General features: G+C 34.3%; 1 protein-coding gene across 2 annotated transcripts; it reads right to left on the minus strand.

Moving 5' to 3' along the window:
- Nucleotides 1-942: 942 nt before the first annotated feature.
- Nucleotides 943-19884, minus strand: LOC117120708 (WD repeat-containing protein 35-like). 2 transcript variants are annotated; one of them, XM_033265753.1, is made up of 26 exons: nt 19726-19884; nt 18754-18871; nt 18389-18463; nt 18014-18106; nt 17404-17666; nt 16292-16457; nt 15841-15986; nt 14973-15191; nt 14574-14666; nt 13310-13330; nt 12141-12201; nt 11707-11921; nt 10811-10974; nt 9835-10045; nt 9116-9244; nt 8346-8434; nt 7578-7781; nt 6780-7056; nt 6211-6273; nt 5697-5909; nt 5220-5294; nt 5044-5112; nt 4186-4318; nt 3568-3784; nt 3060-3128; nt 943-2814 (listed from the first exon to the last, which is right to left on the minus strand). In XM_033265753.1, exons 1-26 carry the CDS (start codon nt 19747-19749, stop codon nt 2649-2651), a joined length of 3573 nt encoding a protein of 1190 aa, XP_033121644.1. In that variant the 5' UTR covers nt 19750-19884; the 3' UTR covers nt 943-2648. The 2 variants fall into 2 exon arrangements, with proteins under 2 accessions (XP_033121644.1, XP_033121645.1); XM_033265754.1 differs by lacking the exon at nt 13310-13330.
- Between the last annotated feature and the right edge of the window lie 5 nt (nt 19885-19889).

The following is a 19889-nucleotide window of genomic DNA, read 5'->3' on the forward strand; positions in this document are numbered from 1 at the left end:
TTTTTGTGTTTTTAATTCTAATTTCGTCGGAATTGATGAAAACTATCTAAAATGTACAATTAATAGAGGAAATTGTCCTACCGTAACAAGAAATGCGCGCAAAGAATTTGAGAATTTTAGGCACTTTCTGAGGATGCATTTGTCAAGGAGTAGCGAAAGATTTCCAAAGATGGATATTTTCCCCTTGTCCCCCAGTGTTTTTAATTCTAATTTCGTTGGAATTAATCAAAACTCCCTAAAATGTGCAATTTTTAGAGGAAATTGGGCCATGTCAACAAGAAATGCGCGCGAAATTTTAGGTTTTTAGGCACTTTCAGGGGATGAAAGGGCATTTATAAAGGGGTGGTGGGGAAGATTTTTCAAAGATAGATATTTTCTCCTTGTCCCCCAGTGGTTACGCCATCGGGCAGCATAGATCAAAGGAGTTATGACAGTTTTTGAAGTGGAGAAGGGGTTGCATGGGTGTTGTGAGTCTGGTCATTATATCTTCCTTTTTATTCTTGTCTTTATTTTTCTCTTCTCTTTTTCTTTCCTCTTATTTTCCCTTTTCTTTCTATTTCTCTCCCTCTCCCCCTCTTTCTTTTCTCTTATTACCCAGCCCGGTACGACGGCTTGGTCGGCCCGGTAAAAACCGTCAGGGGAGGGGCAGTTTCCCCCTGTCCCCCCCCCGCGCCTGTTACGACACTGGCTAACACGCCAATCATCCCCCCCGATGAAAAATATTTTTCTACGCCACTGTGTACAAGGCAGCTGCTGGCAAGTTGACAACAGCCTTTTGCAGTAGTACCCTGTCTTTAATCTTTGTGTATATATATTTGTATTGCCTTTAATATATATAATGTCATATTGGTTAGTGACTTATGATGTACAATTGTTTTCCCTTTCATTATATTGTTTTTTTTCACAACAATTAAATATAAAAAACAAATCATTGGTAACAGATTAAGCCGAATATAAACAATAAATACATTTTTAATCAAAGTATGCAAAAATATTTTCATATGGAATTTTCAATGTTGCTTTTTACAACAAAAAAGAATACAGTACCAGCAAAAAAAATACATCAAAACCATCACAATTATCTAAACACTGCTTTTAATCATAATATTTACATGTACATTTAAATTTACTTACTTATCAATGGAATGGGTTGTACATTTTATTTTGTATCAAGGTATTTTAAAGCCATCATTTTAAAAATATTTATACAATCTTACATACAATAATCTAGGAGTGATAGAAACAACTAAATATATTTACATTTATGGCCATTTAACAGATTTTATTTTAAAAATATCTCATGCATGGTGAAATCTGGTGAAACACTTCAAATATCCAATTAAAAAAAATAAATTGCTCAATAAAAAAAAACCAAGTACATTATAAAGCAAAGAAGTCAGTCTGTAAAAACTGATTAAACACAGATCAAAACAATGGACTTTTTGCTAAGCCCCGCCCCTTAAATATCATATTGTTGCTAAGGTCCACAAAATGACGGCATAATTCAAGACCGATGGTTGTCACACTGCTTGAGTTTTTGGGCATGACACTTTATCTGCATTTGTCTTTCAATCAGTTAGAGTAAAATTTTGCTGAAGCTGCCCCTAACCAAAATCTGTTGTATCGTAGCTTTTGTAAATGTGCATTGAATAAATAAATGAGTATAAATGAATACCTGGTAGGAAGTAAATTATTCAGAATGAAATTAGTAGTGCTTATTGCACGCAAAACTAGGAATACTCTCCCATGGAGCGAATGAGGTTTCATGTTGTAATAATATAATAATATGCAGAAATTTATAACGTGCCCATTCAAAAAACATTATCAAACGCGCAGAACGATTAACCCAATTAAAGCGATTTTGTAAAGAAAAAAGTTTTCAATTAGTTTTGTGTATGAATCAAAACTCTATTATAGCTGTATTAATCAGTGTATCTAAATGAGTATGTAGCACTTTTTTGACTAACAATGTTGTGTATGATTGATTCTCAATTCAATGATCTGGGCAAATAGAGATGTGAGAATCCGATAAAGAGCACTATATAAATGCAAAAATAAAATTTTTAATAAAAAGTATAAAAATAGTATTATCTAATAATAATTTATTTTATTGATAACACAGAATTTGGACGAATTTGTCAGCTGATACATGTGTGAGAAAGGTTTCTCTTAAGTTTGCTTAATATTATATTGCTACAGGTGAATGGCTGAGCGGTCGGTGCAGCAGCACCACAATCTACACCCATATCATCAGGGCTGGTTCGAGTGGCACGCTCGCCTATGGTTCTCGTGGTAGAACAAGTTTCTTAGATAAGGACTATAATCTTATAATAATTGACACATATGCACTAAAAATAACAAAATATTGTATATATTTCAAGATCAGTAGGGTCACCCAAGTATACAGGTCCATACAGTGCCTGTTGTGGACAGATGAGTAGCGGGCACAAGTTTACCGGAGAGCTCAGATATGAAGTGACCTTAAGGGAGAAGTAAGTTACTGTATGAGCTAGTCCACGTCTCGACCGCTTTGATACTTCGGTGCTATGTAAATCTAACTACATTACATTATATTACAAATTTTTAAATCTTCTTCGTAAGACATTATAAATAGACAGATACCAAATTAGACTAAACACTTTCGCTTATCAGATAACAAGATGGCACAATGGACAAGTGCTGAAATTTCTGATCTCATCATCATATGCGCGGTGTTTACAAGCTGCGCATGACCAACTCTGGTAATCCATTATAGGTCGCCCTGTGACTATACATCTGGAAAATTTAGTGTCGCAGCTTGGACAAACTGAGGACCTGAAAACGGAAAGACAAAAGAATAAATCAAGACATACTATAGTGCTTATATACAGAAAGCTATCACTAAAGCAAATGAACATGTGAATGAATAAATGAATATTAATAAATGAATATAAATGAATGATGAATATTATAAATAAATGAATATATGAATAAATGAATATAATAAATATATGAATAAATGAATGAATAAATGAATAAATGAATACATGAATAAATGAATAAATATATAAATGACATACCAATCAGGAATCATGCTTCCACAGCTGTTACATTCCGCCTTGTTAGTGCGCGAGTCCTTCGGTGGATGTCTGTTGATTAAGTGAATAATATGATAAATATGTAGCCAAGCAAAACAATAAGCAACTTGCCTACTAGACAGAAATCGATTTTGAAGCTATTTTGCTTCAAGCCAAGTCATTTTTTGGGTTTTGTTTGCAGTGTGGAGGCAACAGTATACAATTGTTGACAGTTCCCTCCAGCTGAAACACAGCTGTTAAATCATCAATGAAATAAGTAAGCCACCACATATGTGTACCAACATCTGGCAAAGTAATTAGAATACTGTACCACACATAACATATCAAACTTTCCCTCCAGCTGAAACACAGGAGACTAGTTTAGAAAAATTATCCAAAGATATTCATGGTTCAGCACACTCAAAATGGCTACTATTGATTTAGCTGACTGATACTACGAAGAATGAATGTAGTTACACATTAGATGGCAGAAAGTTGAATTGATACTCACTTTGTGAAAATTTCCAGGGCTAGTTCTTCATACTGCTGCCTTTGTTCCTGTGTAAGACTCTCCAGGGATTCAAGCTTGATAAAAGCCTTTGAGCATGTTCCAAACGCCCTATTTGCACAGGCAGCTAGGCCTAGAAGTGAGTGGATGTCTGCTGCAGGTATGATGTCATCAAATTCACAGAGATATAATGCGGTCTTCATACTGGCATCAACATAACCTAAAAACAGGTGTACAACTTGCTGTTAAATCATTAATGAAATAAAGTAAACCAACACATGTGAACCAACAGCTTTTAGGCCCATCCGAAGAGCAAAGTAATCAAAACATTGTACAGTTGAACTTTCCTTAAAGTTGAATCCAAAATGCCATTGAAAAATTGTTCGACTTAGATAAAATTTGACTTATTGTTTGTTAATTAATGGAAAACACAACAATCTGGCATGTAAAATAAGTTCGACTTGAGTTAGGCAAAGTCGACTTAGGCAAGTTTAATTGTATTTAGTATTTATAATTATTATTATTATTATTTATTATTATTATTATTATTTATTATTATTACAAATTAATCCTATTATTGTAGGAAGTTATAGTAGGTATTTTCTTGATTTTTATTCATACCTTGATAGAGTTGTCTTTGAGCTAGTAGAAAGAAATGGTAAGCTTCGGCACCACGCCAAGCGTTATCAATGAACTTAGTATCGCCAGACGCTACTGCATCTTCCTCAAGTAAACCAGCCAAGGCTGAGCTTGCCTGTAGGTAAATACAATCAATGTTAAAGTAGCAGGTCATAGTTATGACATTCCATACACTCCAGAATACATAGCCAATCTCAACATGAAGAAATCAGGATGTTTACAATAGGGATTATTACTTGAATATTTTGTAGTTAAGAATGTTTGTATTAAGGAAAAGATTCCAAGCAAAATATTTAACATGATCATACTGAAGTAGACCAAGAAGGGTAAAAGACGAAATATAACAATTAAACAAAGAGATGGATATGGGAATAAAAAACTATCTACATGATGATGTGTAGAACACAGTTGTAATGGACAGCAGAAAAAACTAATGTATTAAATTTTCTTATTTACTTTAATTAGAGTTGAACTTGCCTATGTCAAATCCAAAATGGCACTGAAAAATTGTTTGACTTCGTTAATTAATGGAAAACACAACAATCTGGCATGTAAAATAAGATCAACTTATAAATTATTCGAGATAGGCAAATTCGACTTAAGCAAGTTTTACTGTATTTCAACAATGTACTGACCCCTCTTTTTGCTTGATTATAATTTTAATCTCAATGCTTTAGTTAAAATCAATGCAAACTGAGTGCAGAAGGAAATTGTTTCATAGTTAATGTAAGCTCTGTCTATATACTGTCATGTGACATGATGTCATCATGACCATATTTAGGCATGTCACATGTTTTTGTCAAACAAAATGTGATAGTCTGCACAGGGCTTTATACTCACATCAGCTCCTTTGCGATTTTTGGCTTTCAGACGACTTGATAGTTTCATCTTTTCATGGTAGTTTTCAATCTTTAAAAAAAATATATTAAAAAAACATAATAATATATGAAATAACATTAATAATTACTGTATAACCAATTAATATTATAAAATTGCTGTTTAGAATGTAAACGTACCAATAGAGCTGCCAGTGTATACATCTTCTTAGTTCTCAAAGGCTTCACTTTCTTTTTGGCATTCTCCTCAGCAATCTGAAATTTTAAGAAATTGTTGTTACAAGCATGTTTTTGGAGTACAAATAGGCAATATAGATTAAAACCAGGGGTGGATCCAGAGATGTCCAAAAAGGGCGGGGGGAGGGGAAAGTGGGGCCGATCGAGACAACACTACTATATGGTAGAAAATTTTGTTTCCTAGAAGCCCAAAAATAACCTCTGAGGCATTTTGGGCGATCAATTATTTCTTTTCCCTTCTTTTTTTACTTTCCAAAGGGTGGGGCAGGGCCACCTCCCCACCCCTCTAAATCCGCCCCTGAAAACTGAATGACTTACAAATTACTTACTTACTTATTGGTAGATTAATTACCTACCACCTAGCTAGTAACTAATCAACAATCTAGCTAGCTATATCTTGTTAGTAAGGTGCGACCTTACCTGGAACATGAGTTTAGCCGCTTCTAGGAAGTGATTAGCCTTGCGATACAGCTCAATAGCTTGTAGTTTCTTGTCCTTGTCCAACAAATGGGCTGCGTACTTGGCCAATAGGCTGTCAATTTCTTTGATGTTGTGGTTCTTAGCCAGCTCTACCGCTTGATCCCATTGGTTAAGCTCAACACAAACATCAACTGCTTTCTTTACTTTATTGCACTAGATAAAAATTATATTTGTTACATTGTACCAATAATAGAAAAAGTGTAGGTATTCGTGTTTAATGTAGTGCCTTGCTTACCACACCAAAAAGTTTATAGGGGAATGACGTTTATTGACTTCAGCTGATGATTGGCCAATGGCTACATATTAATCCATGACAAATCAGGAAATTTGAAAGTGGTTTAACTTGTTGGTTACTACATCGGCCACCGCTACGTAGTGTAGTGATTAATGTAGTGGCAATGTATCAATTTTATTGAAACAAACCAGGCTTTGTAATATCTTGTGTATATCTTACCTTTAGATATGCAGTGACAGCCTCTTCACACATACCAACTGTCACAAACATTGCAGCAATTTCCTATAGAATTAAAAAAAAAACTGTTTAAATGTACACCATTTCTGAGTTTACAATCACAGTAGACAAGGCAGTATTCAACATTAGGGCAGGTATGGGTCATTAATGTCAGTCTGTCTGCATGTATTGTGGGCTGCCAATATAATATGTCTGAGCTCGTAACCATAGCCTACTGAGGCGGAAACTAAGCTGGAGCAATATAGTCTGGGTATTTAAATCTGGCCAGATTCTCCTAAACAAAGCGTACCTCTATGTAAAAAATTAAACTTTGAGGACCAGAATAATTAAATACAATAGTACAATAAAATATTTTTACATAAGCTTGAGAAACTGATAGTTTACAGCATACAAACGATTCTTACTTGAAAAGACATTCAAAGTTATTATATTTTTGTGTATCTAATACATGAGGAATCAGTAAGTTTATAAGTAGACATTTGCAATTTATACTTGACAAAAAAGTTAATATACTTTTGTGGGTAAAATATATAAGAGGTCTGATGGCTTACAGGGAGCAGTTTGTGGTTTTCAGGCAGAGCATCAGCCAGCTTCTGAAGACCACTGAAGTCCTCCAGCATATAGTAGCACTCTGCAAGCCTTTCTTGATTCCTGCCCTGTACATAGTACGTAACAGCCTGTTGCCATTTTTGTCTGTCTGCAAAGTAATCACCAATGGCATTCCAGGCTAGCTCGAGTTGGGTATCATCCCCTCCACCTCCACTCTTCAGGAGCTGGACTACACGGAACCAATCGCCAAGCTTCACTCGAAGGTTAACAGCTAGATCTCTGGTAAGACAAAATATATCATAATAATGATTAATTTGTGATACAATACCGATTATGAATTTAAACAAAGTATTACCACTGCACCAAATCACTTCCTCCACATGTACCGATTCTTCTCTAATTTATGGAATACACCTATACTAATTGCTTATTTGTACATTCAAGAACTTACCTTAAGGCCATCAGGAAATTTTTTCCCTAATTCCTCCTTTGTGCACTAAATTTCAACTAGTGTATGGAAAACAACTATACTAATTGCTTATTATTTCTATTCTGTATTTAATATTATCTTTTTCTTTTATTAATAAAAATTGTAATATAAAATGAATGATGCTGCCAACTGGCAATAGCATGCCTATTATGTAATGGATCTTTCCGCTAAACCCTGGCCCTTAGATATTGTTGGTAAGTTCCCACAAAACATATGCATGTGAGGGACAAGTGTGCATTTCTAGCCCTGTTCTGATTGGTCAATTGTTAATTTACATCGACTCTTCAGAAAGGTCCATATTAAGTCTCACCTTCTGTCCATGTCCAGGTACATCCTCTCAGCCTCTTCAAAGCGCTTGAAGTAAGCAGCCACCTCAGCACTTCGCATAACCTCACTCTGTAGGTTTCCAAGTCGTTTCACCAACTCTATGCCTTGGTAGTCCTTGCAGCGGACGAACGCTTGTTCAGCAGTCTTCAAATCAAGCGTCTCAAGAGAAGCTTCTGCCAAAAGACGCCTGTAATTCATAAATTACAAATCATCAAAACATTACTCAGGTTTATCTGCAAATTTTAATTTAATTTAGATCAATCTTTTATTGCTGCAAAAGCCATCCGTCAAAACATATTTACAAAATTAACGAAATACAGAAAAGATCAACATGCCTAAAGCCAGGTTCAAACTACGTGACGATGAACGCACGCGATGGCGCAGAACCAACAGATCACTTTTTTAATGAGGATCCGTTCAGGCTGCCGCTGACAATCAACCGACAGCAGAAGTGGATTCATCGTGCAACGGTCGTACGACTCAGTGAGTGCTTGGCTTAATGGAACTATGCATTCGGGAGTAGCAATGTCACTCCACTAAGGTCCTAGTGACCTGCCTACTTCACTCTAATTAAACTATGCATCCAAATTTGATCAAAATTAAAAATCAATTTATTGTGGACTATGGCAGAAGTCCACTGCAAGCAATGTTTGTTGATGCAGCTTGCTGTGAATAACTCGGAGTCCCCACTGATTTACATGCCCCAATACTTGTCTTTCTGATTGCTGTTTGTTTTCTCACAGCATCTTACCATAGCCTTGGATGGGGATTGTCTTCAATAAACTGGGCTGCTTCTTCAATGCCGACCTTTTCCAGCAGATCTCTTGTGTCGCGTAATGACTGTCAAAATAGAAATAATGTAAATGAACTTGGATGAAGGGAAATTAATATTAAACAGCATCTTGTAATATACACTATTTATTAGGATGATGCAAAGAAAAGATGTTAGTAAAGGAAATTCAAAGAGAAGTGAGGTTCAAATGGTTACGTTTGTGTCTAAATTACTAAAGGTGAAAAAGTTCTTTCTTTTTCATCTGCTTGTTCAATTTTGTAGTATACTGTATGTTTTAAGTTCAATAGAGTACTACAGCCTTATGTCACAATACCACGTCATACTAGTCCGTTGCTATCATTACAAAATGCGTTCAACTGGACGCCATTTTCTCCACTGACAAACCATTGATCCAAATTTCTAACGTAATTATTAAATTGGTGTATCTTAGTTTTTCTTTAATTGATGATTAAATGTGTGTTCGATAACTAATATAATGCGAGCTTTTGTTTTTAGTACATTTTGATAGTAAAATATTAGATTTTAAGATGCCTATTCCAGAAATCCTACAGGCATTCAGACGTAATGAACAGTAACCAATGTCTGGTTAGCTACAGAGGGGGCTACCTGGCGTTGTGACGACACGACTGTGGTACTCTATAGTAAATTAAATTACATATTTTATATCGGTATTAATATATGTTTTTAATTAAATGATGATTATTGTTTAATTAATTGATGATATCTACCTTGATATCCATATCAATGAGGTTGTCTTTACTGGGATGTTCTGCATCTTTCATTATCTCATCCAGAAGAACTGATCGGATTTGAAGGTCTTCAAAATGACAGATGTACCCAGAACTAAGAATCGGCTCCTAGATTGTAAGGGGAGAAAAATCAATAGCTCAAGTTTCTCTCTATAATCAAATATAAATTAATTTAATAAGACTTGTTCAAACACACTTAAAAAAAAAACAATGTAAACAAACAAAAAATACTTGATAAGATATGGTGAAACCTGTACATCATATTGTTTCATTACACATATAAATGATACAAGAATACGTATTGTAGCTGCAAACAAAAGGCGCTTTTACATATACGGTAGATCTATTAATAAACCATTGAAAACATACAATCTACTGGTAAAAATAAAGACACTAACATACAGTTAATATATTTAAAAAGATAACCAAGGAAAAAGGAAAAATGGAAAACTTTGTCACATAAAACATGACAGTGTGAACTGAGGTTACAGCCAGGCTCCAGAGGGGGAAAGAAGCGTTGATATGTCGTACAACTGACATTTCTAAGACTCAAAAAGGGGTTTTTGACAAAAAATTAATGTGATACCAGTTTCTGAATATTTAAAAACTGGGAGAAAAAGTGGCGTAACCATGCTAGGTTTTAAGCTGAAATGCAGAATATTGTCAAAAGAGCTAATTTCTCAAAAACATTCCCTTACCTCCGGATCCAAATTCCTGAAAATGTACATCCTGGTCTTCTCCATCATGGCAAACAGCTCTGAGTTGTCTTCTGCCCAACGCATATCCCACACATCCTTGCGTTCAAAATCCAACTGCTGGCCTTGGGTTTCTTGCCCATCGCTGTCCACACCCTTGGCATCCAAGTCAAAGAATGTGAGAACACCGGCGATGTCGATGATAGCCAGACGACTATTAATAACAAATATATGAACCAATTAATTTAATTAATTAATTTAAATATGTGGCATGTTAACATGAAACTTGGACATGGTCGCAAGTTAAAATTAGGAGAAAATCAATAACTATTTGCATTACAACATTGTATTCTCTATTACTTTTTTAAACTTGGACATGGTCGCAAGTTAAAATTAGGAGAAAATCAATAACTATTTGCATTACAACATTGTATTCTCTATTACTTTTTTAAACTTGCACAATTGAATTTTTTTTATTCGTCAATAAAATTATTTTTTATTTTCTTCTCAGCATACTATAGATGCTTTTGACAAACCATTTTGCTAAGTGAGAACTATTTTTTCCCATCCTCCTCCGATATAAGGTATAAAACTCTCTCCTAAAGAAAGTTCTAAGCATTAACAAAACTTTTTTTTTCCATCATCCTCCGGTTTAATGTATAAAACTCTCTCCTAAAAGAAGTCCTAAGTATTAACAAAACTTTTTTTTTCCATCTTCCTCCAGTATAAGGTATAAAACTCTCTCCTAAAGGAAGTTCTATGTATTAACAAAACTTTTTTTTTTCCATCCTCCTCTGGTATAAGGTATAAAACTCTCTCCTAAAGGAGGTTCTATGTATTAACGAAACTTTTTTTTTTCCCATCCTCGGTCTCCGGTATAAGGTATAAAACTCTCTCCTGTGTTTGAAGTGACGATACAACTAGATAAATTGTGTTTATAATTTTATCAAAAAAGGTTTGTATAACTGTTCATACTAACGTCGAATTGCAGTTAAGAGCAATGGCATGAGGTCGACACGAGACTGTGTGTTTGTTGACGAGGGCAACATGCGGTAATGAGTAGCGATTCAAGGTTCCAGACTCCCGTCCTATAATCAGCAATTTGTCAGATGCACATACAGCACAGATGGGATCACTTGTAGGCTGAAATAAAAAACAAACAGAATAATTGACAGTATGTCTCTGACAATAACAAAAGATTATGGAATACATTTACATGACTTATCTGTTCATGTAGTGATTTATAAGTAATATACAAATAGGCAGTGCTTCAGTAATATTAAAACATTTTAGGATAATCTAATAACAGTGTGTTTATGAAAAACATGTAAGCACTTTATCTAATTAATAGCAAATAAAAGTATAAAGAAGCATAGGATGCATCACATTAAATACATACTGTATGATACATATATTATAAAATATGGCTTAATATCATTTATTGAGATAACAGAGGTGGATCCAGGCTTTAAAAAAATCACAGGAGACCATTCTGGAAATCACTTAAGTAAAAATCACAATCTTGGTGTCAAAACAAGGAAAGTATTTCACTATGAATCCCTACAATATTTTGGTATGTTCATTAATGAAGGCGGCCTTTTCGTGAGTCATACTAACATGAGTAAGGATAAAATGTTTGTGACGATTTACCGTCTAGACGCGTGCACAGCTCTGCAAGAAATATATCGTAGCACCATCCTTTTAAATATTTTGAGTTCCTATTTATGTCCATTAAAATATCGTAAAAAATAATTTTACAATAAAAATAATCTAAAAAATATTAGACGAGGACTTTTCACGCTACAAAAGCAACACATGTGAGAAATCATTATTCAAATTACGTTGGTACAGTGGACATAAAAGACAGAAACCTACAGCAAAAGCTTTACTGAAGTCCAACATGCCTTCACCAGCACCTGATGGAGTATCATCGATGTGGTAGACTTTCTCTCTGTTGTCCTTCTTTCGGCCCACGGCCTGGTTCACAGACATTGCAGATACAGTCTTTGGCGTCTTAAATTGCCACACATAGAGGGCCTCCTTAGATGTGGCAATAATGTGGGTCTTAGTTAAAGTAACATATTGCGGTTCTTGGAAAGAGCGATACAAAAATAAGAACATTATTATCATCAACAACAAAAACAAATAACATTAATAACTAACTAATAACAATCACTATTATACAAGTAATTTACAAATTAAGGTCACATGAGGGTTAAGTGACTGGCATAAATATGGGAATGATAAAAGAAACAATGTGAAGACTTATGGATAAAAAACATTAAAGTTTGTAAAAAATAATATCTCACCTATATCCACATACTTGGAGTCTAAAGGTGTACCAATAGAATTGCACAAGACCAAGACGTACTGAAGTGGAAAATTTAAATTATTATAGAACCTCTAAATAAAATATACTTTTACTTGTAATGTTCAACTTTGTTATCGGTAACCATTATTTACCCAACATACCACATATTATAATTTAATTGTTCTTCTTACGTTACAAGATGTATGATGAAATAAGTTGCAGCTAAGCAACCAAACATAAACAGACTGGAAAGATATTCTGAGTAGTAACATAATATTTAAAATAACCAATATCCTACAAAAAATCTGAAAAATTATGACAAAAAGTTTATGCAAAATAAAATTGAGACGTATTGATCAAATAATTTATATGATTTTTAAATGAAATATTACTGCCCATCACCAAAAACCAGTCACCATTAAGCAATTAGCTGATTTAAACAGTGCACATTATTGTTAAACCTGGGAACATAAGCATGCTGTTATACAATTAGATGCTCTCTACAACCCTAAAAAAGAAGGCATTACTTGAATTTCACAAACAACACTTTTAAATGCAACCCTATCAACCCCAGCACTGTAAGCAGTAGCTGGCTAGGAGTGCAGCTGTTTTACATTGTAAACAATTCTGTTCTTCCAATACTGTACAGTTACAAATATTAATGTTCTCAATATTCAAAATCAAGACATCTAATTACCATTTGGTGTATGATTGCTTGGTTAAGTTAGTCAGTGGAATTCAAATGTGCTGGCATGTCAGCTGCCTAACTCAACCAGCAGTGTGACCACCTATAACTAATACAAATAATAAGTGTTTTGCTCCTTCTATCCTTTCATAAAGTTAGTCAGCACAAAATATGCTACAAGATAGATAGATATGAATATAGTACAGAATTAAACCATATCCCCATGCAAGTCAAAATGAAAAAAATAATATAATTTACAAAACTCATGCAAGAGTGCCTTCACCGAATGTTGATAATTATTACACCAAACACCACAAAAACACATACATGAAAACTAAGAATAATTATGTCATAAGAATGGTTAAAGTAAGGAGAGGTAGAGATGAAATTTAAAAAAAAATTGGTTTAGTCACTATAAAAGGTGAAGTTATTTGGGTTGATGAGGATTAATGAAATGATCAATGATGGAATAAGCTTTCTACCTGGGTCAATTCATCTGCTTCCTGTAAAAAGGTCAATGGAAAAGAAAGCTTGGCATATTTATGGTTTGATATCACTTTGTCATGTACAAATATTGTATAACACGAAGATTATTATTATTATTAAGAAAATGAATTCAAGAATTAGTTTTGCACTATGGTAATAGTATTACATATATTTAAAACTTTTATTATGTATGACAGCACAGTTGATAGTATCCATATTCAACTTTCTTTTGAGTCTTCCCAACAATGTACCTAATTATGCTGCTCTAATTCATTAGAATGTGTTCACTAACACTCTTTTAATAACTTTATATTTTATAAAATTGCCATAATGCTAAGAATATTTTCATTTTGCAAAAAAAAAATGAATATAGTAGCCAAAAATTGCCATAATGCTAAGAATATTTTCATTCTGCAAAAAAAAATGAATATACAGTAGTAGCCACAATTTCATAATTATTAATCAATCAATTACTGTGAAGGACCATGTGACACAAAATCAAGGGGTATGGATCCAGGGTACATGTAATTTAACACCACCTGAATTTGTACAAAGGAATCCACATGTTAATATAACATATTCTAAACCTCTGTCAACACTTTCAAGTGAATGTAGCAAATATCTGTGCTTTGCTCATACCTGGCAAAGACAAGCCAAACCAGTGTTTAGAGATATTGGCAAAAACATGCTGAAATGTAAACATTTTTTTAATCTATTTTATTGCAATAAACTAACATTTATATCTATATAGCATGGTATACTGTTGTTTTTCACATTTTCAATGTTAAAACAACAATTTGTTGACGGTTTTTGCCTGAGAAATGCCCGAAATCATCAACTTATGGCTCATTTCTCAAATATTGTTCTTTAAACAGCTGTACGTTTAAATGCTTGTAACTTCATAAGGAAATGTCAGACTTAAATGATTCTTTTACCATTTCATAGCTCTCAATTTCATTTTCAACACAAAAACTCAAAATCAATTTTTGCGAAGAGTGACTGGTTTGGCTTGACTTTGCCACATGTACTGTATGGGCATGATGATTTGATATCACACCCATATTTGAGCAAAACACTGGTAATTTCCACATAAAACATGATAGGGTAAACAGAGCTGAACACCACCTGGAATGTGAAAACAAGTGGCTGCAAATGTTTTTATATTATATATTTAACCTGGGTCTGATCATTACAAAGTATTTTTAACCTAACGCAGGTACATTAACTTAGACCAAACAAGGTAATATATGTTCAACTTACATTTCCTATGGTCTCCTCAGCTTTGGTAGCTAGCACACAGTGATCTCCATACGCAGTAACAGAAATCAAATTGCGTACATACTTGATATGTCGCTGAAATGAACAAGAAACCAAATTATGCAACATACTAAATGGGTTAGTATGGTAGATTAGTTAAGTTGCATTCTATTGAACTATTAAAGTGAATCAATTGAAAGTTTTCAAAATAGATAAGGTTTGTGGGAGTGTACTAGCTGACGCCCAATTGGTAGAGTATTTTCATCATATTGTTTAAGGTCTTACGTTCAACTGCCAATTAAGGCTCAACATTTTATTCCTATCTCTTTTTTGTTGTTTGCATCACTATAAATACGATTTTAAATTTTCATAGGAAGACATTTTATCCCATGTCGTACATACCTCATTATTCTTGGTATCCCAAAACACTAAACAATGCTCAGAGCGTTCTGGCTTGGTGAATGCATAGACAACCGTATCAGAGCAATAACCCCACTTGTAGTCTGGCCGTATGTTAGCAAAGTAGATAAAGCTGTCAACAGCTAAGGCTATGCGAAGTCCACCCCCTTCCCAGGAGCAGGACACCATCTCTTTACCAGGTACTTTTAGGGTTCTCATGTGCTATAGCAATAAAAAGATGCAATCATTATTGATATGTTATGTTCAAAATGTAAAAGGACATTAAGGCCTACTACATCTACAACCGTTCATGTGTTTAATTATGGAGAGAGATCCTTTTAGGTTAGTTTTAGGCATAATTACATAGGTTAACACATCAACAATTTCAAAAAGTGAAATCTAGAAGGTGAAAACTGGCTCAGTTATTTTCCAAAATCTAGAGAGTTTCTCTGATCATGAATGCTGCCCTCAATCAAAGGTTGTTTGCCCCAGCCTCTAGAATTCACTACCACAATCTGTTCAAGATTCTCTTAATTTTAATGATCTTTAAGCGCCATCTTATATTATTCTTTCAAACATTTATTCTGTTTTATTTTTCTTTTCTGTTTCTCTGGAAAGCTCATAGAGACGAAAGGTATATGCGCTATACAAGTGCAAAACCATTGACCATTAACCATCTCTATCAGTATTTGAACTTAGGATTAATATTCTCCAAATGTTCATGTCTTTACATCTCGTGAGTACATATTAACTGTACCTTTATGCATATTTAACATTCAAAAATCCATAACTCATCATCTGTAACTGGCTTTGACTGTTAAAAATCATTATGAGAATATAAGGTACTGCCACATTGTAATTATAATGTTACCTCTCCAAATGGTGTGTAGAACTGAACGACATTGATGTCTTTGTCCTGTTGCGCACTCTTTTGTGAACCAGCGACAGCTAATGCTGACCCAGCATGATTCCACTGGATGGCAACGACTGTCATTCCAGTATCAATTAACACAGGATCTAACCAAAAAAGTAAGGGGCAAAAACACATGATATTTTATGAGTTTGTTGTTAACATTCTTTACAATTTTCTTGTTTGATTTACTACCACAACCAAAATATTTCAATTTAGTACTCAAAAAGCCTTAAGCCCTGTCCAGATTACCACATGACATGCCTAAATATGGTCATGATGACATCACATCATGACCATATATAGGCACATCATGACTATACATGGGCATACAACAGTTTTTTGTCAAAGAAAATTTGATAATTTGGACAAAGCTTTATACTGTATTATAATTGGATAATAATTAACTTACTTTCATCATTCTCATTCTTCATGATCTGAGCTCTTCCATTATCAAAGCATATCGCTAAGCAAGGGCAGTTAGGCTCCACATAACCATGCTGTCCATCGTACCAGTCAATTCCTGCTATGTGAAGCGCTCCAGTCACATTAGTTAAACAGTAAACCGTAAGGCGATTCTGATAAGGAGGAAAAAGTATCACTATAAGCAATATTTCCAAACAGGCTTTTAGATGAACATAACATAATCAGGCTTCATTATCCATCTGAGTGGCTTCTTGAGCTGAAGACCAAGGTTCAAACCCTGCCAGCGTCGGATAACCCTTGTATCGTATAACCCTAGCATAAGAGTTTGGCGGGATTTTTTAGGCTGCCTAATAACATTTTAATACCATTCCCTTCATTAAATCTATTATTACCACCACTATCATTATCACTATGAACGCAAATAGCAAATTACTACCAGTGCCACCAATATCATCACTATTGCCAACATACCATCCCCATCATTTCCACCAATATCATTACAAACATTGCCATTAATATCATCACTACCATTTAAACCAATATACACCATAATTATCATTGCCACCAATACCACCATCATCAGCATCAATAATCTCTAACATTGCAGCTAATATCTTCATATTTTGTTCCATCACAATCATTGACACCAATACTAATAATACTGTAGAAGTTTCATTATCATCATCATCATCATCATCATCATCATCCTCTTCCGTTATTGTTCATAACCTTGGTTGAGTATACTCACACAATATGTTGTACAGTACTCATATATGTCACGGTCAAAAGGAAAAGAAAAGTAGACAAATAAATATAATATATTAAAAAAATAGAAAAGGAAAAAAATCAAAAAAAATTTTTTTTAATTAAATAAAAATAAATTTATACATTAATAAAATAAACAAATAAATTAAATTAAAAAAAATAAATATGAAATATAAATAAATAAACATACAATGTTTCATTGATAATAAATCAATATCATCACTATATCTTTCAAATCATTGCCACTAATGACTTCACTATCACTGCCTCCACTAGCATCATTAATTGCCACCATTATTCATCCCTATCACTGCCAAAATCAGCATTCCTTACAATGAAATTTCCTTGATGATCGTAGATATGAATTTCTCCATTTGACATTCCAAAGAGCAACGATTTGCTGTCGGGTGACCAGGCCACATGGGCCAGTTGTTGTCCTTTGATATCCTTTCCCCAGATACGGTTGCCATCCACTGAACCAACAATCACAGCGCCATCTTCATACACGATGCAGATACGATAACCATCTGCAGTCCAGCTCATACTCCTGACGACTGACTTGTTACGATTGTTTACCATCTCTTCATACCAAGAACCTAAACAACATAATTTGAGGAAAACAGTGTGATTACCTTATTCATTGTATTTTCTGCACATCTAAAGCAAGGGCTGGCACATTACATCAGTGACTTTATTGATATTACTAATGGAATATAATTGTTATTATTAATATTAATAATATTATTATATTGCTTAATTATTTATATTATCATTGATATTATCATTATTGATATTACAATTATGCTTTGTTCATCTGGTTGGTTGTCTGATGTTTTTTTTTACACAAATCAGCAATTATGTTTGCGAGATACACATGAATCAGGAACAACTCCCTGGTTGGATTAACTATTCATGAAATAGGCAAAACAGTGCAACAGCCTACCTTTATATAACATCCAAACAATAATAAGACCATATTGATCACTGGTTGTTAACTTGTGATGGTGAGAATTCCATGTTGTTACTTGAACCGATCCTGTAAAAAAAATGTTCATTCAACACTCAATATAATGTTTTATTAGACAACAAAAACATAACACAATACAATATTATAGTAATATATTTCACTATCTAATATATATACAAGTTTAACTGTAAGGCTCTGCTCACGCCTTATACAACAAAAATCTGTGATTTTACATTATCATATCCATATAAAGGGGTGATATGACATCATCATGCCCATAAGGATGCGATATGACATTACAACCATCCCATATATGGGCAAAAAACTGTGTGGAGAGAGCTTTAGACCTACCGCTATGTCCTTCCAAAGTTTGGTTCATGGACAGATTACTTGGTGCAGCCAATCCACGTACTTTGCTGTCTTTTCCTTAAATCACAAAAAAATATTAAGTTCGTGAAATTCCCTGTCAGTCAGGTTAGTGAGTATTAACTATTTTCATATAAAGTGAAAAAAATAACTTTGTGTTACAAAACTACAATATTTTGGAGAAAAAAAAATATTGACACAACATAGAGTAGTCAACCTGAGGGGTATGGCAACTACGATTAAACATCTTAGTTTTACTGAATCATACAGTACATTAGCCAGTGCACTCTACACTGCTGTACAATTGGTTAGTGTAATATGGTGAAATAAAATAAAGTTGCAATTTGTACCTGATTGTGTTTCTAACTTGAGTACTTTGAGAAGTCCACCATCACCTCCACAAGCTATGTAGCCCTGGTTGTGATTCCAGGATACGCATCGTAACTTAGTGTTGTTGGGAATGGCAATCTTTGGAAGGAAAATACAATAATTTAAAACGTTATGTAATAATATTATAAGAGTACATTAATTTCATTATTAACATGCATATCCGTTATCATAAGTCCTAGGTCCACATATAAATATTCTTGGCCATAACACATAGTGTTCTTTTCGATTTAAATTTATATAGGTCCTATAGGCCTAGGCTAGGCCTATTTATATTTTTTAAGGTCCACAAATAAATATTCTTGGGCATAACTTAAGCCTATGTTCTTTTCGCCTTAAATTTATATATTAATATTTTTTTATTTATTTTTTTTATCTTATATATTATTATTAATTCAGTGACATTTCAGACAGTATAGTAATGCCTGCGCGGAGAGTAGGCCTATGTCCTCCACACCAAAAACCTGGGCTAGAAATCCGTCCACACATTTCAGGAAATTTTGTCGAATATTATGCAGCAATTACGATTGTGGGCACTTATTTTCCTAGCAATTTTCGGCGCAAATTTGAGCTGATTTTCAGCTGTCCTCCACGCAATTAAAAAACCTTATAGTGTGGGTGTCGTCTCAATCAAATGACATTCTGGCATCGTATGACCGGCACTACGCACGACGGGGGCCCCACCACCACTTCAGTTTCAGCACACACCATCTGACAGTGACACTACAGAAGTGCTGCATGACCTGGCCACGGGGCCTGCCAGGAGGACCAGGTGTCTTAGGCTGGACCACACACAGGCTACATAGGCCTAGCCTAGGTAGGCCTCTAGGCCTAGTACTAGTAGTAGTAGGCCTATCCTATATACACAGGCTGCAACAAGCTGGCATAGGCCATATTGTTCTTATTTATCTTCATATGCAATAAACAGTTCTCACCTTTTTACTCAAATAGATGAACATATTGCGCCAGGTATCAGTTTAGACCTAACTAACCCTAAACAGTCGATAAAACAGGCAATAATCATACATAAACAGACCCTCTGCACTCCTAACTAAATTTTAGACTGCGGCATTCGCCTTGGAAACATCAGGCAAGCGCC

Source organism: Anneissia japonica, unplaced genomic scaffold (genome assembly GCF_011630105.1).
Source record: "Anneissia japonica isolate Jap-2015-1 unplaced genomic scaffold, ASM1163010v1 scaffold287790_len634930_cov199, whole genome shotgun sequence".
NCBI lineage: Eukaryota > Metazoa > Echinodermata > Crinoidea > Comatulida > Comatulidae > Anneissia > Anneissia japonica.

Coding starts and splice junctions, on each gene's coding strand:
- LOC117120708 (XM_033265753.1), bottom strand. CDS start 19,749: ATGTTCATCTATTTGAGTAAAAAG. Junction 10,975..11,706: donor ACTTCAGTAAAGCTTTTGCT/GTAGGTTTCTGT, acceptor TTTTTATTTCAG/CCTACAAGTGATCCCATCTG. Junction 9,245..9,834: donor TCAGGAATTTGGATCCGGAG/GTAAGGGAATGT, acceptor CTTACAATCTAG/GAGCCGATTCTTAGTTCTGG.